At 40.8% G+C, this 25,402-nt stretch overlaps 1 protein-coding gene across 3 annotated transcripts in view; it reads right to left on the bottom strand.

Annotated features, from left to right (window-relative positions):
- Positions 1-326: 326 nt before the first annotated feature.
- The window catches only part of DDC (dopa decarboxylase), a 122,153-nt gene continuing 97,077 nt past the window's right edge, over positions 327-25,402 (bottom strand). For all 3 annotated transcript variants that reach the window (XM_084621294.1, XM_084621292.1, XM_084621293.1), the window contains 2 exons: positions 18,777-18,878; positions 327-5,134 (listed from right to left, as the gene is read on the bottom strand). In XM_084621294.1, the coding sequence (XP_084477420.1) occupies positions 4,925-5,134; positions 18,777-18,878 (312 nt within the window). In that variant the 3' untranslated portion in view covers positions 327-4,924. The remainder of the gene's footprint in view (positions 5,135-18,776; positions 18,879-25,402) is intronic.

The following is a 25,402-nucleotide window of genomic DNA, read 5'->3' as shown; positions in this document are numbered from 1 at the left end:
AGCAGTAGAAGATCAACATGTGGCTCTACATTTTTCAGAATGGTAACTACACCTATGTCCAGAGATGGATGCAAATTCATGAAAAGTCTGTTTATTGTCAGGATTTTTCAGAGTGGTCTGAGAAAAGAGAGAGGGTCCTATGGGAACTATGATTTGCAAGTTAACACCTCTAAAGAAAATATGGAGTCAAATTCATTGCTGCTGAAAATAGGTGCATTGACTTCAGTAGAGCTGCTGCTGCTTAAGGAAGTTGGAAACCCTTAAACTTTTGATGGTAGGTATAAAATGGAGAAGGCTGGGTTAATAACAAAAGTAGACAATACAAATTACTTCATTTTTGTTTATTAATGTTGTCCGTAAACTCTGCATGCTTGGTTAATAGACTTTGGATACAGACTTCAAGTACAAGAGGCTTTCTATTATACAACAAAAAGACGCCAAGAATCTAAACATTTTCCAACCAAAGTCAAGCCACTCCGTGTATTCTAGTTAGGCACCAACCATCATTTATGTTATTCTAGTGAGATTTTTTTCCTCCTTATCTTCCATTTTTCAACTTTTTTGTTCTCACTTGTATGTTCTAGCTCCTGTCCTTGAGCATTTCAAGTGTCAGGGTGTCTAGCTGGTTATAGATGACAAACTGATGGGATGGGGGGGGGGAAGTAATATTGATAACACTCACAGAACATGGTACCTTTGCAGTTTTACAACAAAGAAAAGTAACTGATTAACAGAATTTAGTACTAGAAGGCAAGAGGGCAACAGTAGAACTGTTATAATTTTAAAGCAGTCAAGTGTATTACATATTAGCAATAATCAGTGTTTTAGAATATATTATAATAGGTAATAAAATATATTTGAATCTACTATCACAGTAAGAATGTACATATTGTATTAGCTAAGAAAAATCCAAAAGGTTATTCAAAATTGCTTGATTAATTTTATTTTCCCCCTCATCCAGCAGCTAAATTATATTCTGTGGAATTTGGATATTCTGCGGAATTTGGATATTCTGCTAAAGTGCTCTTACTAGGCTTCATAGTCATCATCAATGTTAAATAACATGAATCAGCACAGATTGTGTCAGCTTTTGAAGAAAAGGCACAACGGATCTGGGTTCATGCATTGACCCCGCATTGGTTTCCAGAAGCCATTTCACCCACAAATGGATTTTATAGCTGCATAAGAGTAACACCATGGTTATGGTGTTTCTTCTAATCACTTAGTTTTCACAAATGATGCTTTTGTTCTTAAATTGATTACATGGCAAAGTATATTTTTTGCAATAAAGTAATGTCAGCACTTCAAGGCAACAATAATACCTTCCTTAACTACCCACCCTTTACCTTCCAAGGGAAAATAGGGTACAGGAAGGTGTGAAAAAAATCCTTCACCTTTTTCTTTTGAATTATAACAAGTCACATCACCCCTGGCATTTAGAAACAAGTAAATATGAAACATAGATTTCCACTTGGTGCTAAGTAAGGGGCACTGTAAATCTACAGACCTTTAACTTCTTGTTTTAAAAAAAGCAATTGGAGCAAAATCTCTTTTTAATTTTTTAAAAATCTTTTTACTACATTTAGAATAATTTCAGTTATAAAAATGGCTATACTTTTTCAAAATGATTACTTAGTATTTGGATTAGAGCTGCATGGAAACAACTTTTTGGTTAAAATGTATTTGTTTCTCAATGAAATTTCATTTTGTCAGAAATTTTCTGACCAGGTCTAGTAAAAATTCATGCTCCGTGCAGTGTTTCCTTCCCTTATGCATTTCCCATTCAGTTACTATGAGACAGGTTTTCATTTCAGTTACAGTAGTAAACCCAGGCAACTCCACTGATTTATGTGGAATTATCTTGGATTTACCCTACCATATTCAACATCAGAATCTGACCTGTCTTGTCCTGCACAGAGCGGTTTATCTACTTACCTCACAAAAATATTGGTCCATCTGGTGGAGGAGCTGTAATTCTTCTCTGGTTACCAGACAAGTGTTTTCTAATGTGAAGCCTGTAAAAATTATTTCCGTATGGGAGACTTATTGGCTAGAAAGCCAGAAGACAAAGCGGCTTCCTTGGTTTTGAGACCAGAATAATGTATTTTTTTAAGTGAACACTTAAGAGGAACAATATGACAGCTAAAATCCTCAGCTTCACTCAGTCTATTGATCATCTGTACACAGTGCACCACATTCTGTGCTTACATATACCCTTAAAATTTCACTTGAACTCCACTTAAGTCAGTGAAGTTACTCTGAATTGATAATAATGTAGCCAAGAGCAATGTTTTGCACAGTGGCTCAATCACCTGTCTGAATGTTGCCTGGTGTTTCAGACTGATTTACCATATCTTCCTTCTCTTCATTGCATTTGAAATCATTTTTTTTTAAAACATCCAGATCAAGGGAATTCAAGCTCCTTTGATATCCATTTATTCTTTTAGTTTACCCCAGAAATGGCAGTCTGGAATTCATATTTTAAATAAGAGTCTTAATAAGGTCAGTGGTCCTGGGGCTCATCCCTGGCAATATTTAAGTTTTATAGGGTAACATAATGATGGAGTGCTTGAACTGCACATTTCCTTTATTCTGTGGGTTTATCAGAATCATAGGCACATATTTTCAACATGGACCTTGAATTATATTTATGGTTTACATTTCTGAAAGTAATATTTCATACTCCAAAGTTACAGTGGATGGAACAAAAACGGACAGTAATACAACAATAAATCATCTTTGACTAACGTGGGAACAGAAGCAACATTTTACAATCACAGTTACAGTGGTATTATGTCTAAGAGGTTTGTTACACATTACACCACATAAATTAGCTGCTTTAAAGACCATATAGCATCATGTCACACAACATAGTTTACAGATTATTCTTCACGTAAATCATTTCCTCAGAAATGAATTTAGAAATACAGAGGCAATATGGTAATTTCATGAAAAGAGTCAGGTAGTGCACAAATTACGATTACAGGTGAAATCCTTACACAGCATTTCAAGATGTATCAATTTGGAGTAGACTGATTTTTTTTAATTCAACATAAAATATAACTCAAAGACAGCCCAATCCCCTTTTAATCGTTAATAATAATTTATATGATGAACAACGCCTCAGATATGACATAGTAATTAATGGTCATCTATGTGGCTTCAGAGCAAATGAATTTTTTAGGCTTACATTGCTGTAAGTATGATATCGATTTAAGTAGGTTAGTCTCAAATGTAATTTTTCTGTTTTTAAATATGTGTAAACCTAACATCTGTTTTCAAGATTTAATTTTTTTTACTTTTAATGAAAAGTTGTAAAACATGGTATTTGATGTGTTAGAAATCCCAGAACAGTAGCATTGTGCTGGTACATGAGAATATGAGAACAACATTGACCAGGCTATTTTTATGGTCCAGTCTGGGAAATTACAAACGTGTACTCAAATGGTAGAAATGATAGAAAGTACATTTGTACTTTGATAATGTTGCTGTTCAATATTCTGAGATGTTAACAGTTCATGATTTTTTTTAAAAATCATTTCAATGTAAATTAATTTTAATACATCACTCACACTTAAAACATTTCAACCAATTTGTAGGAAATGTCTCTCAGCGTAAAGTCTATCAAATCAACAGATACATTTAAAGCATGACCACTGTAGGATCATTGGCAGCAGATCCAGGTACAGGGAGGAAATGGGAAGATTGTAGAGGGAATATGTACCCCCAAGGAGCAAATGAGAGCAGGGAATGGGGTGCCTGGGGAAAGGGCCAAATGATCTCAGTCTGTGCAGATTCTCCTGTTCTCCCTTCCCAGACAGGGTACAGGGGATATAAGGATACATAGAATATACTTCAGCCCAGGGAGGCAGAGTGGGTTCCTCCACCCCTGCTTCTTCCCAGAACCCCATCCAGCTAGTTGGACTGAGCCGTGGTTTCTGGATTTAGGTCAATTTTTCATCTAAGTGGAGTGGATTCTTACATGTTCAAAGAATTACACTGTGGGAAGTGGTGGTGTGTGGGGAGGGGAGGTGGGAGTGAGGAAACAGTCTATTCTTTCCTTGCCCTATTGGGGTCAGGAGAACAAACCCCTTTAAATTTAAATACCTATTGTTTTCACTATTTAAAGGTTTGAGTTGGTTCTTCTACCTGCCAGAAGGCTGGCACTACATTCCAGTGACATCAGGTCTATAAACATTTTATTATTGAAGTCAAATCCAAATAAAATGTGCATATTCCTTAGTTTAAAAGTGTTTCTGGTTCCCTAGTTCTTGCAGCACCAGTTAGGCAGTCAGATACTACACTGATGTAAGCCATAGAAGTACCTATGTAGGCAAACAGAATTAGCAATATGCAGAACACTGCATTTTAAGAGGATGGCTGCCTCCAAATAACAAACCCCTTTTAAAGGAAGGTAGAGGAATCTACATAGAAAATTGTTACATTAGGAGCTATTAGAGTTCCTCTAATTCCTTTCTTACCACTGGCTCTGCCACCTAGGAAAGCAGGTGTCTCCAAGGGCCACTTGCAAAACTACCATGGTAACAAATAGACCTGTAATAGGATAGTGCTCTAACTGTATTATAATAAGGTAATTTGGTCCTGTCTACACAGGCAAGAACAAAGAGTGTTAAAACCATTTATAGAACTCCATACAGCCCTGATTTTTACAGGGCCATAATACTGCTTGTTAACATCGCAACAGCACCGCCTGGTTCCATCTATAAATCACTAAGTCCAAATCATGGTATAATGCAGTCAGGAACCATGGTACAACACAATTTGCTGACAGTAATTTTGCTAGTGTAGCTGGGCCATATAATATCAATAGCTACATTTCCCCCCTCATAATTCCCACTCCCACTAAAGAAAATTGATTTTCTCCATGCTGCCAAGTTAACACCCCTCACCTCACCCACATTCCTTATGGCTGCTGCTTGTCCTGTGCTTTCAGAAGTTCAGTTGTTAGCTTTGAGATGTGCTTCCAGGCAAATTGGATATGGACAGACTCCACTGTGCGGGAACAAATGGCAAAACGTAGCACAAACTTCTCTCTCAGGTGACATGGAACCAGATGGATCTTCCTGGCATCATTTATGCTTTTAAGAAGTGCCTCATTCAGTTCATTGGAGCCCTGAAATAATTGTAAACAATAAACATGAATTTTAAATGCTGGTTTGTTATCTCTTGGTCCCACCAACCAGCACTGTCTACCTAACTATAATACCAGCACTAGTCTCCACCCATTATTTCTTCCCATGACCCAAATTCCTCAATCCTTTGCCACCAAAAGTTTGTGAGAATACAGTGGGTCATGGGATAATTTTTCAGTCATTTTGTGAATCATGGACACCAAATGGTTGAGAAGCAGTGGTCTAGGGCATTTCTGATGGCAGACAAGTTTTGGGGGAGAAGAGGTCATCAATATCTGCAATTTTATATAAAAATGTTCATTATTGTAACTGCCTTTCTAATATTTTAAGAGCTAATCAAAGACAATTAGGAAGAAGTTTTGCAATGAAATATTAATATTTGTGAACTAAATCCTACAGTTTTTATTCAAATACAACTCCCATTGAAGACATGTTTGAACATAAAGATAGAAAGGACTGGGTGGGGGAGGGCAGTTAAGCCAAATTCATGTAAGGCTTAAAGTGAAGGTATGAATTTTGCTTATAGTAGCAGAAACCCTAAAAAAAAGTCTGCATTGTTAGAGAACTTGTTCCTCCATATAATACCTACTAGTGATGACCTGCAGCTTTGCCACTCAAGTTTATGGTTTCATAGGAAATATGAGTGGAGGTGGGAGTGTGTGTACAAGGTGCTGATGATTTCATGATAATTTGTGAGAGTGGCGGATAAGAGGTATGTTGCAGCGAGGGCCTAGGTGTGTTTGGGGTATTTTGTGTGGAATGGATGTGGCAGTTGGGCCAAGTAATCCAGCATCTGTGTAGTCTTCACACAATGAAATGCAAATTAGCTGTAGAGTAAGGGTGGTGATTGAGTTTTCTTTGACATCCCAATGGTCTAGGACTCTTAGCATGGCATAGATACATTACATTGCATACTTCATAGTAGTTGTACACTGCACAGCTGTATTTTGTAAAGTCAAAATGGCTGAGAATTTAAAAGTTGGACAGTAAGAGACAATATACTCTTGTCATGATTCATCCTGGTAATATTCTAAACATAAAGCTATCAACTTGTAGTATGTAGTTGTTTGTTGCTTGTAGTTGTTTCCATCACAACAAATGACTCTATGGACGTTCTAGGCTTCAGAGTAACACAAAAAACAGGTGACAGTGCTGGAATCTTATACAGATTATCTTATCAGGCATTAGAGTTTTTTAGAAATATGAATAAAGTAATTCTCCCCACTGTCAGTTAGATTGTATCCGCTTTCCATAGATAGGGAAACTGAGGCAGGGAGGTTAAAATGACTTGCTGAAGGTCACAGAAGGAGTCTCTAATGCATGAATCATTAGATTATGCTTCCTTCCATTGCAGTGGCACCTTGAAATGCCTTCTGTACTCTCCATGGCTGAGTGGTAGGATTTTATTTTTGAGAGTGACCAGTGTGGTGCCAGTCCCAACTCCTAATGTTCCAAGCAGTGCTTTTGAGAGGTCTGATCTCCCACTTCGACCCAACTAGAGTCATATGAGTCATTCCCAGGCAAACATTTGAAAGGGCCATGTTTATCAGTTCAGGTTTGGGACTGAAAACAGATTTTTCCAAAGAGAAATAAATTGTTTTAAATTAATCTTTTAAAAAAACATGCACAAACTATCCAAAGGGACCCATTCCTGGTTGTTTTTACTGCATACTTTTCTATGTCTTTTTATTATGCCCTTTTAGGGGAATGTACCTAACTCTTATACCAGCAGGCTTGGAGTTACACCCTGAACCTTGCGGACCAGTTTGCAGTACTTTTTCAGGGTAGCCTTTGTTGACCTCAAGTGTTGGCAGTTGTTTTGCACAGATACGTCTGAGGTTATGCAGCAACTCCTCCCTCAGTCGCTTCTGTCCTGCTGCCCGGTAAGTAGGTGAAACAGGTTTACACGGGAGGCATAGATTGCTGCTGTCAGAACACAGGCAATTCAGAAATGAACTGAATCAACCTGCAAAGCTTTCAGGGGCAGATTTGCAATAGCACCTAAAACATTTAGGAACACAAGTCCAGTGGGACCTGTGATCCTAACTCCCTTACGTGCTTTTGAAAACCTCCCCTTTAGAACACATGCTATAGTTCTTTCAGTACTATACACGGTGGCAAGCCTAACTAATTTTGCCCTTTTGGGGGAAAAAAAACATACGGAAGGTAATTGACAGTTTCCCTACTGTCACAAGTGGGAAATGTCTTCTTCCACACACCCTTTGATCATGTTATAATAGAGACGGTCCCAAATCAAAATGCTATATGCAATTTACCCTGTACTTTGAGGAAGTTTGACTCCTGGCAGGCAGACCCTTATCTCTGCAGAAAATCATGATGAAACATGAACTGCGCTCTCACTACTGTTCACCAAGACAACTAATCTCACACTCAATTTTTTGTTGGTGAGCTTTCTGTCCTGGGCACATATATATCTCTTTGTTCTGGATGATAATCCATCATAAAATTGATGATCCTTTCCCTCTATATTCAACATGTCATTCAACAGCACAGCATTAGCATTTAGGTCTCAGTTATCTCATGTTAAGTTACTGCTCTCTTGAAAAATAGCTGTGCACATCTTTTTTCTCTTATATTCCCACAGAAGCTCTTAGGGGTTGCTTTGACACTCTGGTGTCACATCAAATTGAAGTTAGTGAGGACTAATCCCCTCCCAGAGCTTTGGGAGGCAAGTAGCCAGCACTGATCGAGCATGTCAGTTTTAATAAGACATTATTCTTCCTGCCCCTCAGAGAAATTGACCAACTTTTCTCATATTCATCTGCAGTCATGACAAGGGAACCAAAAATTAACCCATTGACACATTAGCCCCCAGATTTTTCCTTTGGAGAGCACTCTACCATATGATACCTAGGCATCATTAGTGCATCTGTTCAATAGTGTGAAAGGAAAAAATGCAGAGATTTAAAAGTTTTAATTAAGCAAGACAACGAAAAAAGTTTAATCAAAAACAAAAGGGAAAAAATTAAACTTTTCACTATCTCTAGATATTGCATCAAGTTTTCTTTCTCGGTATGCGGCACTATCACCCCAATCCCCCATCACGAACAATAGAGAAGAGGTGCGGGTACATTAGATCTAAAGGGGATTTTCCTGGGAATTTGATAAACACAAAACTTGATTTTGAAAGAGTGATTCAGAAAGTGAGTAAAGCCACAGAGACAATGGTGGGCAGCCCTTCATACAAACATTTGTGCAACACTGGTAAAATCCAAAAAGGAGGAGGGCTTGAAGGCCTTGTTGCCTCCAGGTTGCTAAAGAATCTAGCATTGCTCTAGCCAAGTCTTTATTCTGAAAAGTGCCCAAGACATCCAGCATCTGCCCACTATTTCATAATTGTCCATTATGAGGGTCTTACACCTTCCTTTGAGCATCAGAGACAGAAGACTGGACTTAAATGGACCATTGGTCTGATCAAATGTGACAATTCATGCGTTGCCATGCTCCATTTCACCAGGAATGCTCCTTGAAAGTACAGATAGAGCACTTCACAGCTGTCACCAGACCTACAAAATTCTCTGTGTCTGCTTATTCCATATGAGAAAATAGGTCTAAAAATATTTTTCATGTCAGCAATAACTTCCACAAGCCCTATGCCTCAAAACCTTCCATTGAGCTTGCCAAGGTTCCTTCCCCACCCTGAACTCTAGGGTACAGATGTGGGGACCTGCATGAAAAAAACCCTAAGCTTATTTTTACCAGCTTAGGTTAAAACTTCCCCAAGGTACAAACTATTTTACCTTTTGTCCCTGGACTTTATTGCTGCCACCACCAAGCGTCTAACAAATATAACAGGGAAAGAGCCCACTTGGAAACGTCTTTCCCCCCAAAACCTACACCCCCTTTCCTGGGGAAGGCTTGATAAAAGTCCTCACCAATTTGCATAGGTGAACACAGACCCAAACCCTTGGATCTTAAGAACAATGAAAAAGAAATCAAGTTCTTAAAAGAAGAATTTTAATTAAAGAAAAAGTAAAAGGATCACCTCTGTAAAATCAGGATGGTAAATACCTTCCAGGGTAATCAGATTCAAAACATAGAGAATCCCTCTAGGCTAAACCTTAAGTTACAAAAAGACACAAAAACAGGAATATACATTCCATTCAGCACAACTTATTTTATCAGCCATTTAAAGAAAACAGAATCTAACGCTTATCTAACTAGATTGCTTACTGACTTTTTACAGGAGTTCTGACCTGCATTCCTGCTCTGGACCCGGCAAAAGCAACACACAGACAGAGAGAACCTTTGTTTCTGCCCCCTCCAGCTTTGAAAGCATCTTGTCTCCTCATTGGTCATTTTGGTCAGGTGCCAGCGAGGTTGTCTTAGCTTCTTAACCCTTTACAGGTGAAAGGGTTTTTCCTCTGGCCAGGAGGGATTTAAAGGTGTTTACCCTTCCCTTTATATTTATGACACGCCCCCCAAATCACAGATAGGGTGAAATGCTGGCTGTGATTTCTTCCTGGAGCTCGAGGAGAAAACAGAGTTAATAAGACACATGCACCTCTAAATATACTACCAAGTATATCAAGACTAACAATATTTTTCACATCTCAAGGACGATTTTAACCAGTTGATTCTAGGAAACTTTCACAGGAGAGTGCATCAGCCACTTTGTTAGAAGCTCCTGAGATGTGTTGTATGTCGAAATCAAAATCTTGGAGAGCTAAACTCCGCCAAATAAGTTTTTTGTTATTTCCTGTGGTGGTATGAAGCCACTGTAGCGCAGCATGGTTGGTTTGCAGGTGGAAACGCCGTCCACAAACATATGGGCATAGCTTTTCCAGAGCGTAGACAATGGCGTAACATTCTTTTTCACTGACTGACCAGTTGCTGTCCCTCTCAGACAGCTTCTTGCTGAGAAACACTACAGGGTGGAATTCTTGATCTGGTCCTTCCTGCATTAAAACTGCTCCCACACCATGCTCAGATGCATCTGTGGTTACTAGGAACGGTTTGTCAAAGTCTGGGACCCTTAGCACAGGGTCAGACATGAGTGTCGCTTTAAGCTGGTTAAAGGCCTTCTGACACTCTTCGGTCCACTGAATGGCATTTGGCTGTTTCTTTTTAGTTAGGTCTGTCAGTGGGGCGGCGATTTGGTTGTATTGCGGTACAAATCGCCTGTAATATCCAGCCAAGCCTAAGAAGGATTGGACCTGTTTCTTTGACTTTGGGACAGGCCACTTTTGGTTAGCATCCACTTTGGCCTGTAGGGGGTTGATAGTTCCTTGACCCACCTGGTGTCCAAGGTAAGACACTCTGTTTAGGCCTATTTGACATTTCTTAGCCTTAACAGGTAGTCCTGCCTCCCTTACGCGCTCGAAGACTTTTTGTAGATGTTCCAGGTGTTCTGCCCAGGAATCCGAAAATATGGCCACATCGTCAAGGTAGGTGACTGCATATTCTCCCAATCCCACTAGGAGACCATCTACAAGTCTTTGGAAGGTGGCGGGTGCATTCCGCAGCCCAAAAGGGAGTACATTAAATTCATACAGCCCAACGTATGTGGTGAAGGCTGACCTTTCCTTGGGGGATTCATCTAGAGGTACCTGCCAGTACCCCTTGGTTAAGTCCAAGGTAGAGATGAACTGCGCCCGTCCCAGTTTCTCTAATAGTTCATCTGTGTGTGGCATTGGATAGTTGTCTGGGTGAGTTACAGTGTTTAGCTTATGGTAGTCCATGCAGAAACGTATCTCCCCATCTGGTTTGGGAACTAGAACCACTGGAGATGCCCAGGCACTGCCAGAGGGGTGGATTACCTCCATCTGTAGCATATCCTGGATCTCCCGTTCTATAGCAGTTTTAGCTTGAGGAGACACTTGGTAAGGTTGGACCCTAATTGGGTGAGCATTACCTGTGTCAATGGAGTGGTATGCCCATTCAGTCAGTCCTGGGGTGGCTGAGAACATCAGCGCATAGCTAGTGCACAGCTCCTTGATCTGCTGTCGCTGCATACGCCCAAGGGTCATGGAGAGGCTCACCTCTTCCACGCCACCAGCACTTTTCCCTTCATAGTAGACACCTTCAGGCCACTCAGCGTCATTTCCTCACTGGGCTGTAAACTGACAAACCTTTAATTCTCTGGAATAAAAGGGCTTTAGAGAATTAATATGGTACACCTTAGGCTTTCGGTTGGAGGTGGGGAATGCTGTGAGATAATTAACAGCTCCCAGGTGCTCCTGGACCGTGAATGGCCCTTCCCACGACACTTCCGTTTTATGGGCTTGGAGCACCTTTAAGACAATGACCTGGTCCCCTACTTTGAAGGAACGCTCTCTGGCATGTTTATCATACCAGGCTTTTTGCTCTTTTTGAGCATCCTGTAGGTTTTGTTTAGCAAGGGCTAAAGAGGTTCAGAGGGTGTTTTGTAGGTTGGTTACAAAGTCCAGAATGTGAGTTCCTGGAGAAGGTGTAAACCCCTCCTATTGCTGCTTCACCAACTGTAATGGCCCCTTAACCTCGCGGCCATATACAAGTTAAAATTGTGAAAACCCTAAACTGGGATGTGGTACAGCTCTGTAGGCAAAGAGCAACTGCTGCAAAACTAGGTCCCAATCACTAGAGTGCTCACTTACGAATTTACGTATCATGGTCCCCAAAGTCCCATTAAATTTCTCCACCAGGCCATTTGTTTGATGATGGTAAGGGGTGGTAACCAAGTGATTCACCCCATCAGCTTCCCAAAGGCTTTCCATAGTTCCCGCCAGGAAATTTGTTCCTGCATTTGTGAGGATGTCGGAGGGCCAACCTACCCTGGCAAAAATGTCCGCTAGTGCCTGGCACACACTTTTAGCCCTGGTGTTGCTTAGAGCTACTGTTTCCGGCCATCGGGGGGCAAAATCCATGAAAGTCAGTATGTACTGCTTTCCTCTGGGTGTCTTTTTCGGAAAAGGACCTGGAATATCCACAGCTACTCTCTGAAATGGAACCTCAATGATGGGGAGTGGCTGGAGAGGGGTTTTGACCTGCTCTTGGAGTTTTCCCACTCTTTGGCATACCTCACAAGACCGGACATAGGTAGAAACATCCTTGCCCATTCCCTTCCAGTGGAATGACTTCCCCAAATGGTCTTTGGTCCTGTTCACCCCAGCATGGCCACTGGGATGATCGTGGGCTAAGATCAAGAGCTTTACCCGGTACTTAGTTGGAACTACCAACTGTCTCTGAGGATGCCAGTCTTCCTGGTGTCCACCAGAAAGAGTTTCCTTGTATAAAAGTCCCTTTCTACAACAAACCTGGATTGATTAGAAGAGCTGAGAGGTGGTGGGTTGCTCTGTGCCGCCGTCCAAGCTCTCTGGAGGCTTTCAACTGCTTCCTGTTCGGTCTAGAACTGTTCCCTTGATGCTGGAGACATCAGTTCCTCATTGGATTGTGGATCTAGGCTTGGTCCCTCTGGAAGCGATGTAGGGAATGGGGCTGTTTCCGTTGATTGTGAACTGCTCTCCGCTGGTGCACTATGTTCAGGTTCAGGCTCCGGCTGAGCCTCTTGTGTGAGGTTATCGGCTGCTACTGGTTCAGGTTCGGTGGGACCCTCTGGTGTTGGAGTTGCAAGTCCAGGATTCAGTGCTGGCAATGGTTCTGGTGCTGGTTGTTCCGCCGGTTCTGGTTCTGGGGCTGGCTCTGACTGGGTCTCTGGGACTGGATCCACTACTGCTGTTGCAGACATTGGCATGGGGTCCGGTTCCATTACCTCTGACCGGGTCCTGGTAGAAGTTTCCGGAACAGAGCTAAGTGTGATGGCTTGCTTAGCCTGGCTGTGGGTGACCATTCCCACCCTCTTGGCTCGCTTCACATGATTGGCCAAGTCTTTCCCCAACAGCTTGGGGATGGGATAATCATCACAGACTGCAAAAGTCCACGTTCCTGATCAGCCCTTGTACTGGACAGGCAACTTGGCTGTAGACAAATTGAAAGAGTTGGACTTGAAGGGTTGAATTGTCACTTGGATCTCTGGGTCGATTTGTTGCGGTTCAGTGATGAGACAGAACACAGCTTTTTGCAAGCAAGCAGGCTGGTCAGCGGAGATGGGCTGTTCTGCCCCCCCACCTTCCACCTTCTCCTTTTATTATATTTCTCCCCCTAAGCATTACACACTTCTACACAAAGGAATGTATGACGTTGATTCATATGCTTAGTTACCATCCTCTAACTACTACAATCCTGGTTCTCAGGCCTTGAGCCCAGGCTAAAGAAACCTCCCACAGTTGCTGTCCAAACAATCAAGTTCTCAGGGTTCATATCTAGCCCTTGTCCTTGGATAGAGCAATGTGTGCATTGCTCCTAGGAAACAGTCAGGGTGTGCCCCGCCTGCTTCCAGGTGGAATAGCTAGACATTAACCCTTCATCGATTAAATTGGCGTCCACTAAGGAAGCCTGGATAGCTGACACTTGTGCTCTGGTGTCCCTCCATGCGGTGACCTTCTTCCCGCCCACACTCACAGTCTCCCTCTGCTCTGAGGGTATCTGGGAGGTATCTGGGCCTGAGGACCTCTGGTGTGATTCCAGTGCAATGAACTGTAATCTGTTGGGATTCTTGGGGCAGTTGGCCTTTACATGCCCCAGCTCTTTACATTTAGAACATCCTCCAGCTGACGGGTCATTGGGACGAGGTGAGTTGCTGGAGAATGGTGTGGCAGGATGATAAGGTGTCTGGAGTATTCCTTGGTGTGTAGCTGGGGCCTTGGGCTGCCCCCGGTAGTAGGGGGTGGTCTGAGGGTGTCCCTTCTGGTATCCGCTCCAACTGCGACCAGGGTTGTTCCTCTCTCCTTCCTCCACCCATTTTGTTCCGGCTTGCCCCGCCTCTCTGGAGGTTTGGGACTGCTTGTATTGATCAGCATAAGAAACAAGACTTTCTGCTGAGTCCATTTCCTTATCCCATAAACACTGTTTTATTTCCTCCTTGGACATAGTCAGGAATTGCTCCTGAGCTATCAAATCACACATTCCGTCAAAGCTAGTGACACTCCTTCCTTGGACCCATTTATCTAACAGATCCTTCATCTGGTTTAGATAAGCCACATTACTTAGTCCAGGCCCTTTCTTAAGGGTTCGAAATTTTACTCTGTACGTTTCAGATGTAATCTGAAATTGCTTTAAAACCAAATCCTTGAACTTATTATAGTCAGAAGCCTCATCAATAGGCATCTTATTGAATATGTCCAGAGCTCTTCCAGTTAACTTTGCGACCATTGTGGTCATCTTGTGAGCTTCAGGAATTTTATGGAGAGTGCACAGTCTCTCAAAGGTGAGAAAATATTCAGCAATATCACTGGATTCATCATACTGTGGACATAGTCGCTCCCATTTGTGGATTGTTGGGGAAGGATGGTTAGGGTTATCCAGTAGATTCCGCTCAGCCTTTGCCATCTCCAGTGCATGCTTCCTCTTTTTTTCCTTCTCCATCTCAGCATGCTTCCTCTCTTTTTCCTTTTCCTCCATTTCGTTTTCCCTTGCCTCCATAGCGCTCCTGTGGGCAGCCTCCCTTTCCTCCTGAGCATGCTTCCATTCTTTATCCTTTGTCTCCATAGCTCTCCTGTGGGCAGCCTCTTTGGCTGTTTCTGCCTTGGGCTCTGTCATGTTTGCCTCTCTGTTTTTCACTAACTTTACACCCGAGACTTAGAATAAAACAAACAAACAAAACTTGCCTTTTCCAAAAAAAAAAAAAAAAAAAAAAAAAGGGTTGTGCTGTAGCCGGATACTTATGTTCTCTGATAGGGATTGTCAGCCTACAGAAAGATCCTTTAAAAAAAAAAAAACTAACACCTTTTTCTCCAGGCAAATAGGCAGAAAAAGCCTCTAGTTGCTCTTAGCAAAAAAACAAACAAACAAACAACAACCCACCTCTTCAAGTCTGTGAAGACTTGTGAATTTCCCTGCAGGAGGTTTAACTACCCTGCCTTTAGGTAGAGAAAACTCCAGCTCACAAAAGACAATTCCCTTTTGTCTCTGCTCTGGCCCCCAAGCAGAGACAAAAAAATTCTCACAGCTTTCAGCTTAAAACCTGCTTTCCAACAGCCCAAAGGGGGAAAAAAACTCCCTTTTTAAAATCTGTGCTTCTGGTTCAAAAAATCTCAAATTGATCTCAAAATGATTTCAAGTTAATCCTACCGCTCTGCCACCATGTCAAGGTTCCTTCCCCACCCTGAACTCTAGGGTACAGATGTGGGGACCTGCATGAAATAACTCCTAAGCTCATTTTTACCAGCTTAGGTTAAAACTTCCCCAAGGTACAAACTATTTTACCTTTTGCCCCTGGACTTTATTGCTGCCACCACCAAGCGTCTAACAAATATAAAAGGGAAAGATCCCACTTGGAAACATCTTTCCTCCCAAAATCCCCCCAGGCCCTACACCCCCTTTCCTGGGGAAGGCTTGATAAAAAAATCCTCACCAATTTGCATAGGTGAACACAGACCCAAACCCTTGGATCTTACGAACAATGAATTACAGGGTAATCAGATTCAAAACATAGAGAAGCCCTCTCGGCAAAATCTTAAATTACAAAAAGATACAGAAACAGGAATATACATTCCATTCAGCACAACTTATTTTATCAGCCATTTAAACAAACAGACTCTAACGCATATCTAACTAGATTGCTTACTGACTTTTACAGGAGTTCTGACCTGCATTCCTGCTCTGGTCCTGGTTTGTGCCCCCCACCCCCAGCTTTGAAAGTATCTTGTTTCCTCATTGGTCATTTTGGTCAGGTGCCAGCAACGTTGTCTTAGCTTCTTAACCCTTTACAGGTGAAAGGGTTTTCCCCCTGGCCAGGAGGGATTTAAAGATGTTTACCCTTCCCTTTATATTTATGACAGAACTATTGAAAAACTTATTATTAGGAAGAAAAAAATATTCAGAACTTTAACAGGCCTTTGCTAATCAGAAAAACTCCACAATGTTGCATCTGTTCTACCAGCAGGGTATCCTTTTTTATTGACAGCACAGGTACAAAAGAAACTACTTTACTACCCCAGCTCAGTTCAGCTGAAACCTTCATTGTTAGGCATTCATCTTGATTCCTCAACCAGTTGCATCAAACCCCAGGTAACTGGGACAATTGAACAACCAAGAAAGTAATGTCTGAAAAATAACATCATGCCATCAAAAGAAGCTGGACTTGCTTGTTCGACTTAAGAAAAGTTAAAAGCCACATTTAAGTGTTTTCAACAAGGAATCTCTGTGTTGTTCATATTCAGTGTTCCAGTTCAGCTCATTAAGGTACCAGTTCCAGCTCCATAATTAGTTAACACTGAATTGAGTTTTGCACTTGAAGCAGGGATGCAGCCTTTTTTATGATGTATGAAGAATACTGAGTGTTCAGCATTTACTCTGTACAGCAGATGTACAGCATTTACTCTGAGTACAGAATGAATTTTGAATGTTTATAAGTAAATCTGTTAATTGGTTTATGAATAATAATGTAAATTAGGTCCTTTAAGAAACTTAGCACTCAGTCAGACTTTTTTTGTTCTGAACTATATTAACAAACAATGCAGATTCTTTAAGCTTTACATATAGTTAAAATTCACTGTGCTTGGGCTACATTTGGATAAATTAGGTTGTAATTAAGCTAAGTTATTAACTATTGTTGTCGCTAATTATAATTATATAGGGTACAAACAGATTCTGGTCAACAGCTCTAGTTACTATGATGTCAGAGTTAACAGCAAATCATCAGCCTTCCTCCACATCTAATTTCCATGCTACAATTCTATTGGTATTAATGAGTCAGTGGTATGAGAGAGATTGGACTCATGCATCAAGAGTTCTCACTGGGAGATAAATTGTCCCCAGCTGTCCTTGCTCCTTAAAGATTCCAGGGTTCCATGCTGGCTGAGTATATCTGTGCTTGAAAGGCTGTCCATGGCACTGCTGTCTCCACTTCACTGGGCACTAGCACTAAGGTAGTATTGTCTCCCTAACGCAGCCCCCTTCCCCACCCCAGGACCTCTGCTTCCCTCTGCTCAATCTCCCCACATTCTCCTCCGGGTCCTCTAACGACCTCACTTACTTCCACGTTGTGGCCACTTCCTGCCTCTTCTTGGCTCTCCACAGTACTGCTTTATGGTGTCTGGAGAGTGGACTACGTATGAGGGGGAGAGGGAAACAGACTTGCCCTGGGCAAAATTACGGCTGTATGTGGGGATGAGGGTTGCATTACAGAGACTGGTGCTATGCAAACAGGAGGGCCCATGGTGGGACATAAGGTGTGAGGAAGGAGACCAGTCCCTGAGAGATGCCTCTGATTTAATGGACTGCCCCTGTAGTACTGGTATGGTACTCAGAGGAGCCAAAAGAGAAGGGCCACTGGAAGTCTTTCAAGTGTGGATGTCTTTATACTAGCTCCCCACCCCAGGCCTCTGCCCATGCACAGCTCTGTTCTCCTCAACACAGGACTCCCCTGCCTATTTCCCACCTATCACTCATGTCTCATGCATGTCTCCCTGGTCTTCTTCCCTCTACCCTTGCCATTGCCATTGGATCTCCCTGTATCCCCTTATTCTCACATTCACACCCTGACACTTTCCCCTACTCTAAACACCACCACAGAACCCTCTTCTCTCAGTAATATTCCTCTATGCTATCACTCACATCTTGATCCAGTGTGGTCCAGCTCGCCTCCGGGATTTTATAGATAGCCACATTTACAAAAAAAAGTTAATATTATCTTTTTCTTTCCAATATAAAATTCTAAATATAAAATATAAAATAGTAAAATTCTGCTTTCATATTCTGGAATGTTATTTGCCAAATTAAATTATATATTTTAAAGGTTTTTTAAAAGATATCCTGAATCCTGAATAACTAAGCCAATTGCAAATTAAGGGCCAGATTCACCAATTGATCTTGACTCATATGTGATGATCTGGTGATGCAAAGCAACTATAAGTCTAATTTAACAGGTTAATGCACACTCGTTGCTTTCTACTGCTCCAGAGTTACCCAGAGCATACTGATGAATCTGGCTCTAAAAGTTTTAAGAAAAAAAGATTTATTGTTGATGGTTCTCATCTTCAAATTATAAGAAATAACATATGGTAACTTTCTTGGGTTTCTGGTTTAGTGTTCATGATTGACATTTTAATAATTAAAAACACCCCACACTAAAAGAAGTTCCCAGAATACACCTGCCCTCCACATATTAAGATGGCACTAAGGTTAACAGTGCATTCAATAATTTAAGATTAAAACAAAACACAGTTTCGGCACCCAAACAATCTTAACCAGGCTCTATAATGACACTATGAACAAACATTGGTTTTAAAAACCAGTTTAATCTACATCCTAAAATGCATTGATCATATGGCTATTACATAGTGTCAATACAGGGCAGTGTTATGGTTGTTCAGGTGCCTTTTCACTGTGCATTTCCATACCATAACATGCTAGGATTTCTTTAAATTTAATCTTATGCTAAAAAAGATAATCTGGCTCAAGATTGCTTCTTTGATCCTCTTTGGTTTATGTAGTGTATCAAGAGTTTTCTACAATTTAAAATAAATAAATAGGTTATCTATAACAATATGTAATCCAGTGCAATATATTCTATCAATAGCTTCAAAAAACAAGAGGGAACATTAGAAGCCATTGCTATTTTACCTTTAGTCGGAAGCATACCAGTCCCAGTGTGACCTCAGCACAGATCTCAAATCGTTTATCCTGAAGTACCAAGTTTTCAAATTCATGTGACAGTTTTACATGCTAGAGAGAGAAAGAGAGCAAAGTCTATATTGTATCAGTCAGATTGGCAAATGTTATTTTTTGATTAATCTGTTCACACATTCAACCCTTTACAAAAACTTCTAAAAAGCCACATACTAACACTCTGTCTATTCATAAAAACAACAAGGAGTCTGGTGGCACCTTAAAGACTAACAGATTTACTAGGGCATAAGCTTCCGTGGGTAAAACACCACTTCTTCATATGCAGTGTTTTACCCACGAAAGCTTATGCCCTAATAAATCTGTTAGTCTATAAGGTGCCACCAGACTCCTTGTTGTTTCTGTGAATACAAACTAACACGGCTACCCCCTGATACTTGTCTATTCATGTTAATTTACATCTTGGTCATAACTTTTAGAGACTTTATAGGTCAGAGATCTTTCTACTTGTCTGGCATTTGTGGCACACTGTATCTATTAAGGCATTTCTAATGTGCTTGTCACCATAGTATCTAGACACCATTGTAAAATATCATTCCAATTTATGGTGTCATATTAATAATAAATAATAGTAATTCCAAGTAATAACTTTCTTTTATCCTGGCCTAAAATGGGATTGAAGTGCTCCCCCAACTCCAGTGCGGCCAAGTACATTGTGTGTGTGTGTGTGTGTAAAGAAGTTGCTGTTTATTTTAGAAATCAGACATATCAAGAAAAATACCAGTATGTAGATTAGTAATGATCTGGGAAGTCTTAACATCCAAACAATGTCTTAACATTTATTTCCTCCCAAATTACACACACACACACTTCAAAAATTTGTATTAAGGTTGCAAACTGAAAACACACAGAATTCAGGAAATGACAAAATTAAGGTTCTTAGAGCAACTCCACCACTGATATTATGCATGCTCTATATATGAAAGTATATATTTAGCAGCCTAAGGAGCAGAGGTTAAGTAAGGGGTAGTTAGGGTGACCAGATAGCAACTGTGAAAAAACAGGACAGGAGGTGGGGGGTAATAGGCACCTATATAAGAAAAAGTCCCCCCAAACGAGACTGTCCCTATATAAATGGGACATCTGGTCACCCTAGGGATAGTATGTGCGAGCATAACACCCTGTTGGCCTTCCCATCCTTCCAGTTCATCTTTCAAGTGAGGAATCATCAGGTATGGGAATCTGAAGGAAGAGAAGAAGTGGTTGGAACCTCATTAGGGAGTTATATGAACTCCTAGTTTTTCTGCCAGTAGATGGAGCAGCAGCAGCATTTGACAGTAAAAGAATAGGTGTCCTGTTTCTGCCTGTTCTACTCAAAGAACAGTTCCCTCACCCAATTCTCCCTTTCAATGGACCTACAGGTGCTCAGGGCCTTTGAAAATCAAACCATTGGAGTTACAATTTTTTTGCACACCATGACTACTCCTCACTGAGAATGGTTCGGCACATGTGGAGGAATTGGTTTCGAAGTGCCATAATTTTTTTTTAAGTATCCATTCCACAAAATAATCATGTGTATTTTTGCCTTCCACCCTTTGTTTTTCAAAGTTCAAGGAAAATATCAAACAAAAATATTGCTCTGGGCTTAAGTTAAACGTGGAATGTTTCAGCTCATAAGGAGATTTTCCAAAAGTCATAAACCAGTAAAACCAGAAATTATAGTGAGAGACCTCTTGCAATCTTAATTATAGCTTTCTGATGTTTGTTTCTTAAAATAGACAAACCTTGTCTAATTTAGAACTTTCGGATTATGCACACTGATAGCCTGTGGAATCAGCTGTTCTTACTGCTGTTGCTACTTCCTCCCCACTGTTTATTACATTCATTTGTTCCATCATGGCATGGCTTAAATTAGACTGGATGCTGTTCTGACTACGAATCAAGTCTTGTAAAACAGTAAGACCCCAGTTTTGTCTGAGGCATGTAGGTACAACCAAATATAAACAACAATGGGTTCATGACTGTGAAAGATATAAGTAATATATAAATATATGTACATTATATCTTGTATGGTAATATAAATTCTGTACCCTGATATAACCATATATTCTATGTCTATAGCCCAAATTACACCCCATAAACTCCACAGAACAGGGTGTACATCAGGGCACAAGGGCCCTGTACATATATTCTACACAAAACTCCTCTTGACTTTAATGGGGACAGAATTTCACCTGTTCTGTGTTGTATGTGCTTTAATAGGTGTGATATAATTAAATGTAGTGGGCAAAATCTTGAAATCTTTACTTTTTTACTCTGCCCTTGGACAAAGTTCTCACTGAACACAATAGGCATTTTGTCTAAGTAAGAACTGAATAAAAACTTAGTAAAGTGTTCTGGATTTAGCTCATTGTAAGTAGTTTTCACAGAAAACCCCAAATAGTTATTATACATTTTTCTGGATGACATCTCTGTCCGATTTTGCACTAAAGTGTTTGCTAGACAATAAAAATAAAATCTCTTGAAGAAAATAAGCAGAAATCAAAACAAAATCAAAATGGTTGAAGTTGGTACATTTCTGAATGGATGCTATGGAAGTAATAAGAAAAGTTGCAGTACAACTGTGTTTAACCCAAGGGAGAACTTTAATAACAGCAATAATCAGTAAAGACATTGGGGGGCGCCAAATGCTTTGGGTTTTACACAATGGAACAGGAGAGACTACTGTTTATTTATTTCCCAAAAGTTTCAGCATGCTATACAATTAAGTTAATCACAGCTGCCAAAGGCCGGCATTGCTGAACCAGGAAGAATTGCTCATGATTGCTTTCACATAGCATCTCAATCCTCTGAGCAATATATGAAAATTGTGAGAATGAAGCCCTGTCTGTTGAACTGAGGGCATACTCACCAGGGAGGGAAGATCACATACTGTTCTTAGATTCCTGCTATGTTGAGATACAAATGCAGTAGTTATTGAAGGAGAGAAATGCCTTACCTCCAAATTTCTTCCATTTTGAAGCCTTAGTCCTACCATGCTCCTAACATAATTTTAATGTAGGTTTTAAAATTTGATTTCATTTTTTAAATACAATAAACCCTGTAGTTGTTACTGTTTATGGTACTGTTCTTCCACAGAGATTGTACAGTTCCTTTAGAGCATAGGTTCTCAGACTGTGGGGCATGGGCCACATAATGGTGATAATAATGGTAAGAGCCCTTGCTCCTAGCTGGCTGGCCTACCGACAGGTTGTCTTTTTATTTCAAGCTGCTACATTTCCTTAAAAGCAGCTAAAAATATTTGCCTAACATTTTCCAGCTAAGCAACTGCTGTCCTTACCAGGGATATGAAAGTGGCGTGTTCTGGGACTGCAAAAAAAAATGGGGGCTGGTCCATCTGATTGTGAATGGGACAAGAGGTGGTCTGTGTCATTGTGAATGGTGAAGGGAGGCAGTTTATGAGATCATGAATGGGAGAGAGGTAGGCTCGCGAGACACTCTCTTTATTAAGATTTTTTCCACATAGTTTAAAATTTGAAAACCCCTGCTGTAAAGGCATTTGAACTGTCTATGTTAGTTTCATCTGCAAACCCTTCAAAAGCTGATATGGTTTAGCATATTAATGGGAGATTGCCTAAAGTGTTACAGTCACAGTAATACTTGTGTACACACAAACTTACATAGCATCTCTTGTATGCATGCTCATCTCTTCCTAGCCTCCTGCAACTTTCTCCTCTCTGCCTTCTCTGAATATCATCTTGCAGCCTTCCCAGACCATCCAAAATATTATGACCAAAATCACCCTTCTCTCCCGTCATTTGGACCAGGTCACTTCCCACTTCAGATACTATCACTGGTATGGTCTTCCTGTTCAAATTCTGTACAATTCTGCCTCCTCTTTTGCCTGTGCTTTCCACAAGCCACAGCCTGTCTACTGCTGCTTCCCCCATTCTCATCTTGAGGCCACCTTCTTCAGTCTCCCCTCTATGCTTGCAACGGTCTCCCTTTTGTCCCCCAAACAACAACCCTCTTTTTCATTAAAATCCCTCTTTAAACACCCTCCCCCCCCCCGTGAAGCCTTTCAATGAAAATTCATTTAATTAAAAAAAATGGCACTGTGAGATTACACCTTCATCAGTGATCTGTAGTGTGATTTTGGCTATGGGTCCATACACAAACTAGAAGCCCTGGAGCCATGCAGGGACTAATTTCCCAGGCTGGTTTATGAAGCACTATCTTGTAAGCTCTGATGTCATGGGTGTGCTGGGCCTGGGCTTGAAGACAACAAGGGGTGGGGAGCATAGCACTACAGAGTGTTTCATGGTGGTGCAGCTGCTCACTGGTAGGTCAGGTTGAGCTGCCTGACTTTGGCAGCCCTCCAAAGGCTGAATGGACCCTCTAGAATCAAGAAGACACAAAAGGTGTCTTACCCACTATCCCCTCCTGCCCTCATATACTCTCCTTTTTCTGGGCTGTGAGGTTTGCATTCACCTCTGCGAAGGGCAGCACACAATCACACCCCAGTGCAGTATTTGTCCTGGTTGTTCAATTTCAGTTGCAAATTTTTGGAGCAAGGACTGTTTTTTCCTCTGAACTGGAATTTGGGCAGGACACCAAGGTTAAACCCTTAATTTTGTGGGGGGAAAAATGCCACAAAATCGTTAACAAATGGTTTTATCACTCATGAAAAAGATGGCATTTCCAAAAAGCACAGTGACCCACAAGAACATGCTCAGGCAAGGGTTCAGTACTGGGAAGGGTGCCATCTACTGAATCACCAATAGCACTTTACATAGCACATGAGGTTTCCCTCTGAGTTCTCAGATCTAATTACTGACCCAGCCCAAGCCTACTTAGCTTATGAAAATATGACTGGAAAGATCACCACCTGAGGTGATGTAGCTGCAGACAGAGAAGAGCAATCTACTCTCTATTCCCTTTCAGCTAGTCCTTAAGCTCTACTGATAGTTTTAAGCAGAATTCAGTGTCCAATATTGGTGAAGCACAGAAGAACTGTTTATTGCAAAAAGTATGTTCGATCCAATTTCTTTTGAAGCTATTGGGGATGTATTTGAATAAATGAATCAGAACATCCAGGGGATCATAGGTAAAAACATGACTTTTAAAAATATACTTATGGAATGGATATAACAGACAGGACAGAAAGCTAAGTTTCTCTACTTGCTCATGACCCCTTTACATGACTTACAGCAACACAGTACTAGCTTACTCTCAAGTGGTTTAAAAATGGACTCATTTCCGCTTTGAGTCTCACATTTCAATTGATTATAGGACAATCCTGAGTGCTCTTATTCATTCTCCTATGCTATTTGCTGTTGCCCTCCTGGTGTCCTCTCCACATCTTGGAATTTACTTCCAAAACACACAATTTTCTCCCCAAAAAATTCTTGGCAGTGATTTCCCCCTGGCCCCAATACACCCTCTTTAAACTCTTTACTTTGCAGTGTGTTGATATTCCATTTTGTAAATGATGAGGAGTATAAACTGAAAGGTTTTAGAAACAAAAAATGATGCTATAATTAAACCAAAGTCACCCATGCTCCTATCCCAGGAATATTTTGTTCCTTCGCTGCCTGTCTCAACACAAGAACATGCCAGATTGCAGTGGTTATCCAGTCAGTCAGATACAGATTTTGAAAGCCGCAAACACAGCAACCATCTTTAACTTTAAAAAAAAAATACTTTTTTTCTTAAAAAATAAAACTATTTGGAACTAAGGGAGATGGAAGGCAGAAAAAAGATCTGTTTGTGAACAGCCAGTTTCAGGTATATTTTAAGACCATTTTTTTTTTTCAAAAGAGGCTCATCTCATCTCTTCTAATCACAGCACAAAAAATAGTAGCTTATGGCCTTTTCCCCTGCTACAGCTTGTCATAAGTTGTCATCTCTCAAAATTTCAAACTTTTGGGCTAAATCCCGGCTGCACAAGTGGAATCGGAGTAAAAGAGCTTTTCCTGTGGGCACGGGATGAAATTTTCTAAAGCGCCTGTCAAGGTTCCTCCCCCACTCTGAACTCTAGGGTACAGATGTGGGGACCTGCATGAAAAACCTCCTAAGCTTATCTTTACCAGCTTAGGTCAAAACTTCCCCAAGGTAACAAATATTACCCCCGTTATCCTTGGAATGGCCGCTACCACCACCAAACTAATACTGGTTACTGGGGAAGAGCTGTTTGGACGCGTCCTTCCCCCCAAAATACTTCCCAAAACCTTGCACCCCACTTCCTGGACAAGGTTTGGTAAAAAGCCTCACCAATTTGCCTAGGTGACTACAGACCCAGACCCTTGGATCTTAAGAACAATGAACAATCCTCCCAACACTTGCACTCCCCCTTTCCTGGGAAATGTTGGATAAAAAGCCTCACCAATTTGCATAGGTGACCACAGACCCAAACCCTTGGATCTGAGAACAATGAAAAAGCATTCAGTGTTTTACAAGAAGACTTTTAATAAAAAATAGAAGTAAATAGAAATAAAGAAATCCCCCCTGTAAAATCAGGATGGTATATATCTTACAGGGTAATTAGATTCAAAAACATAGAGAACCCCTCTAGGCAAAACCTTAAGTTACAAAAAAGATACACAGACAGAAATAGTTATTCT

Source organism: Lepidochelys olivacea, assembly GCF_965140295.1.
Source record: "Lepidochelys olivacea isolate rLepOli2 genome assembly, chromosome: 2".
Taxonomy (NCBI): Eukaryota; Metazoa; Chordata; order Testudines; family Cheloniidae; genus Lepidochelys; species Lepidochelys olivacea.
Note: the sequence above shows the minus strand (reverse complement) of the source record. Positions and strands in the feature narration are given on the sequence as shown.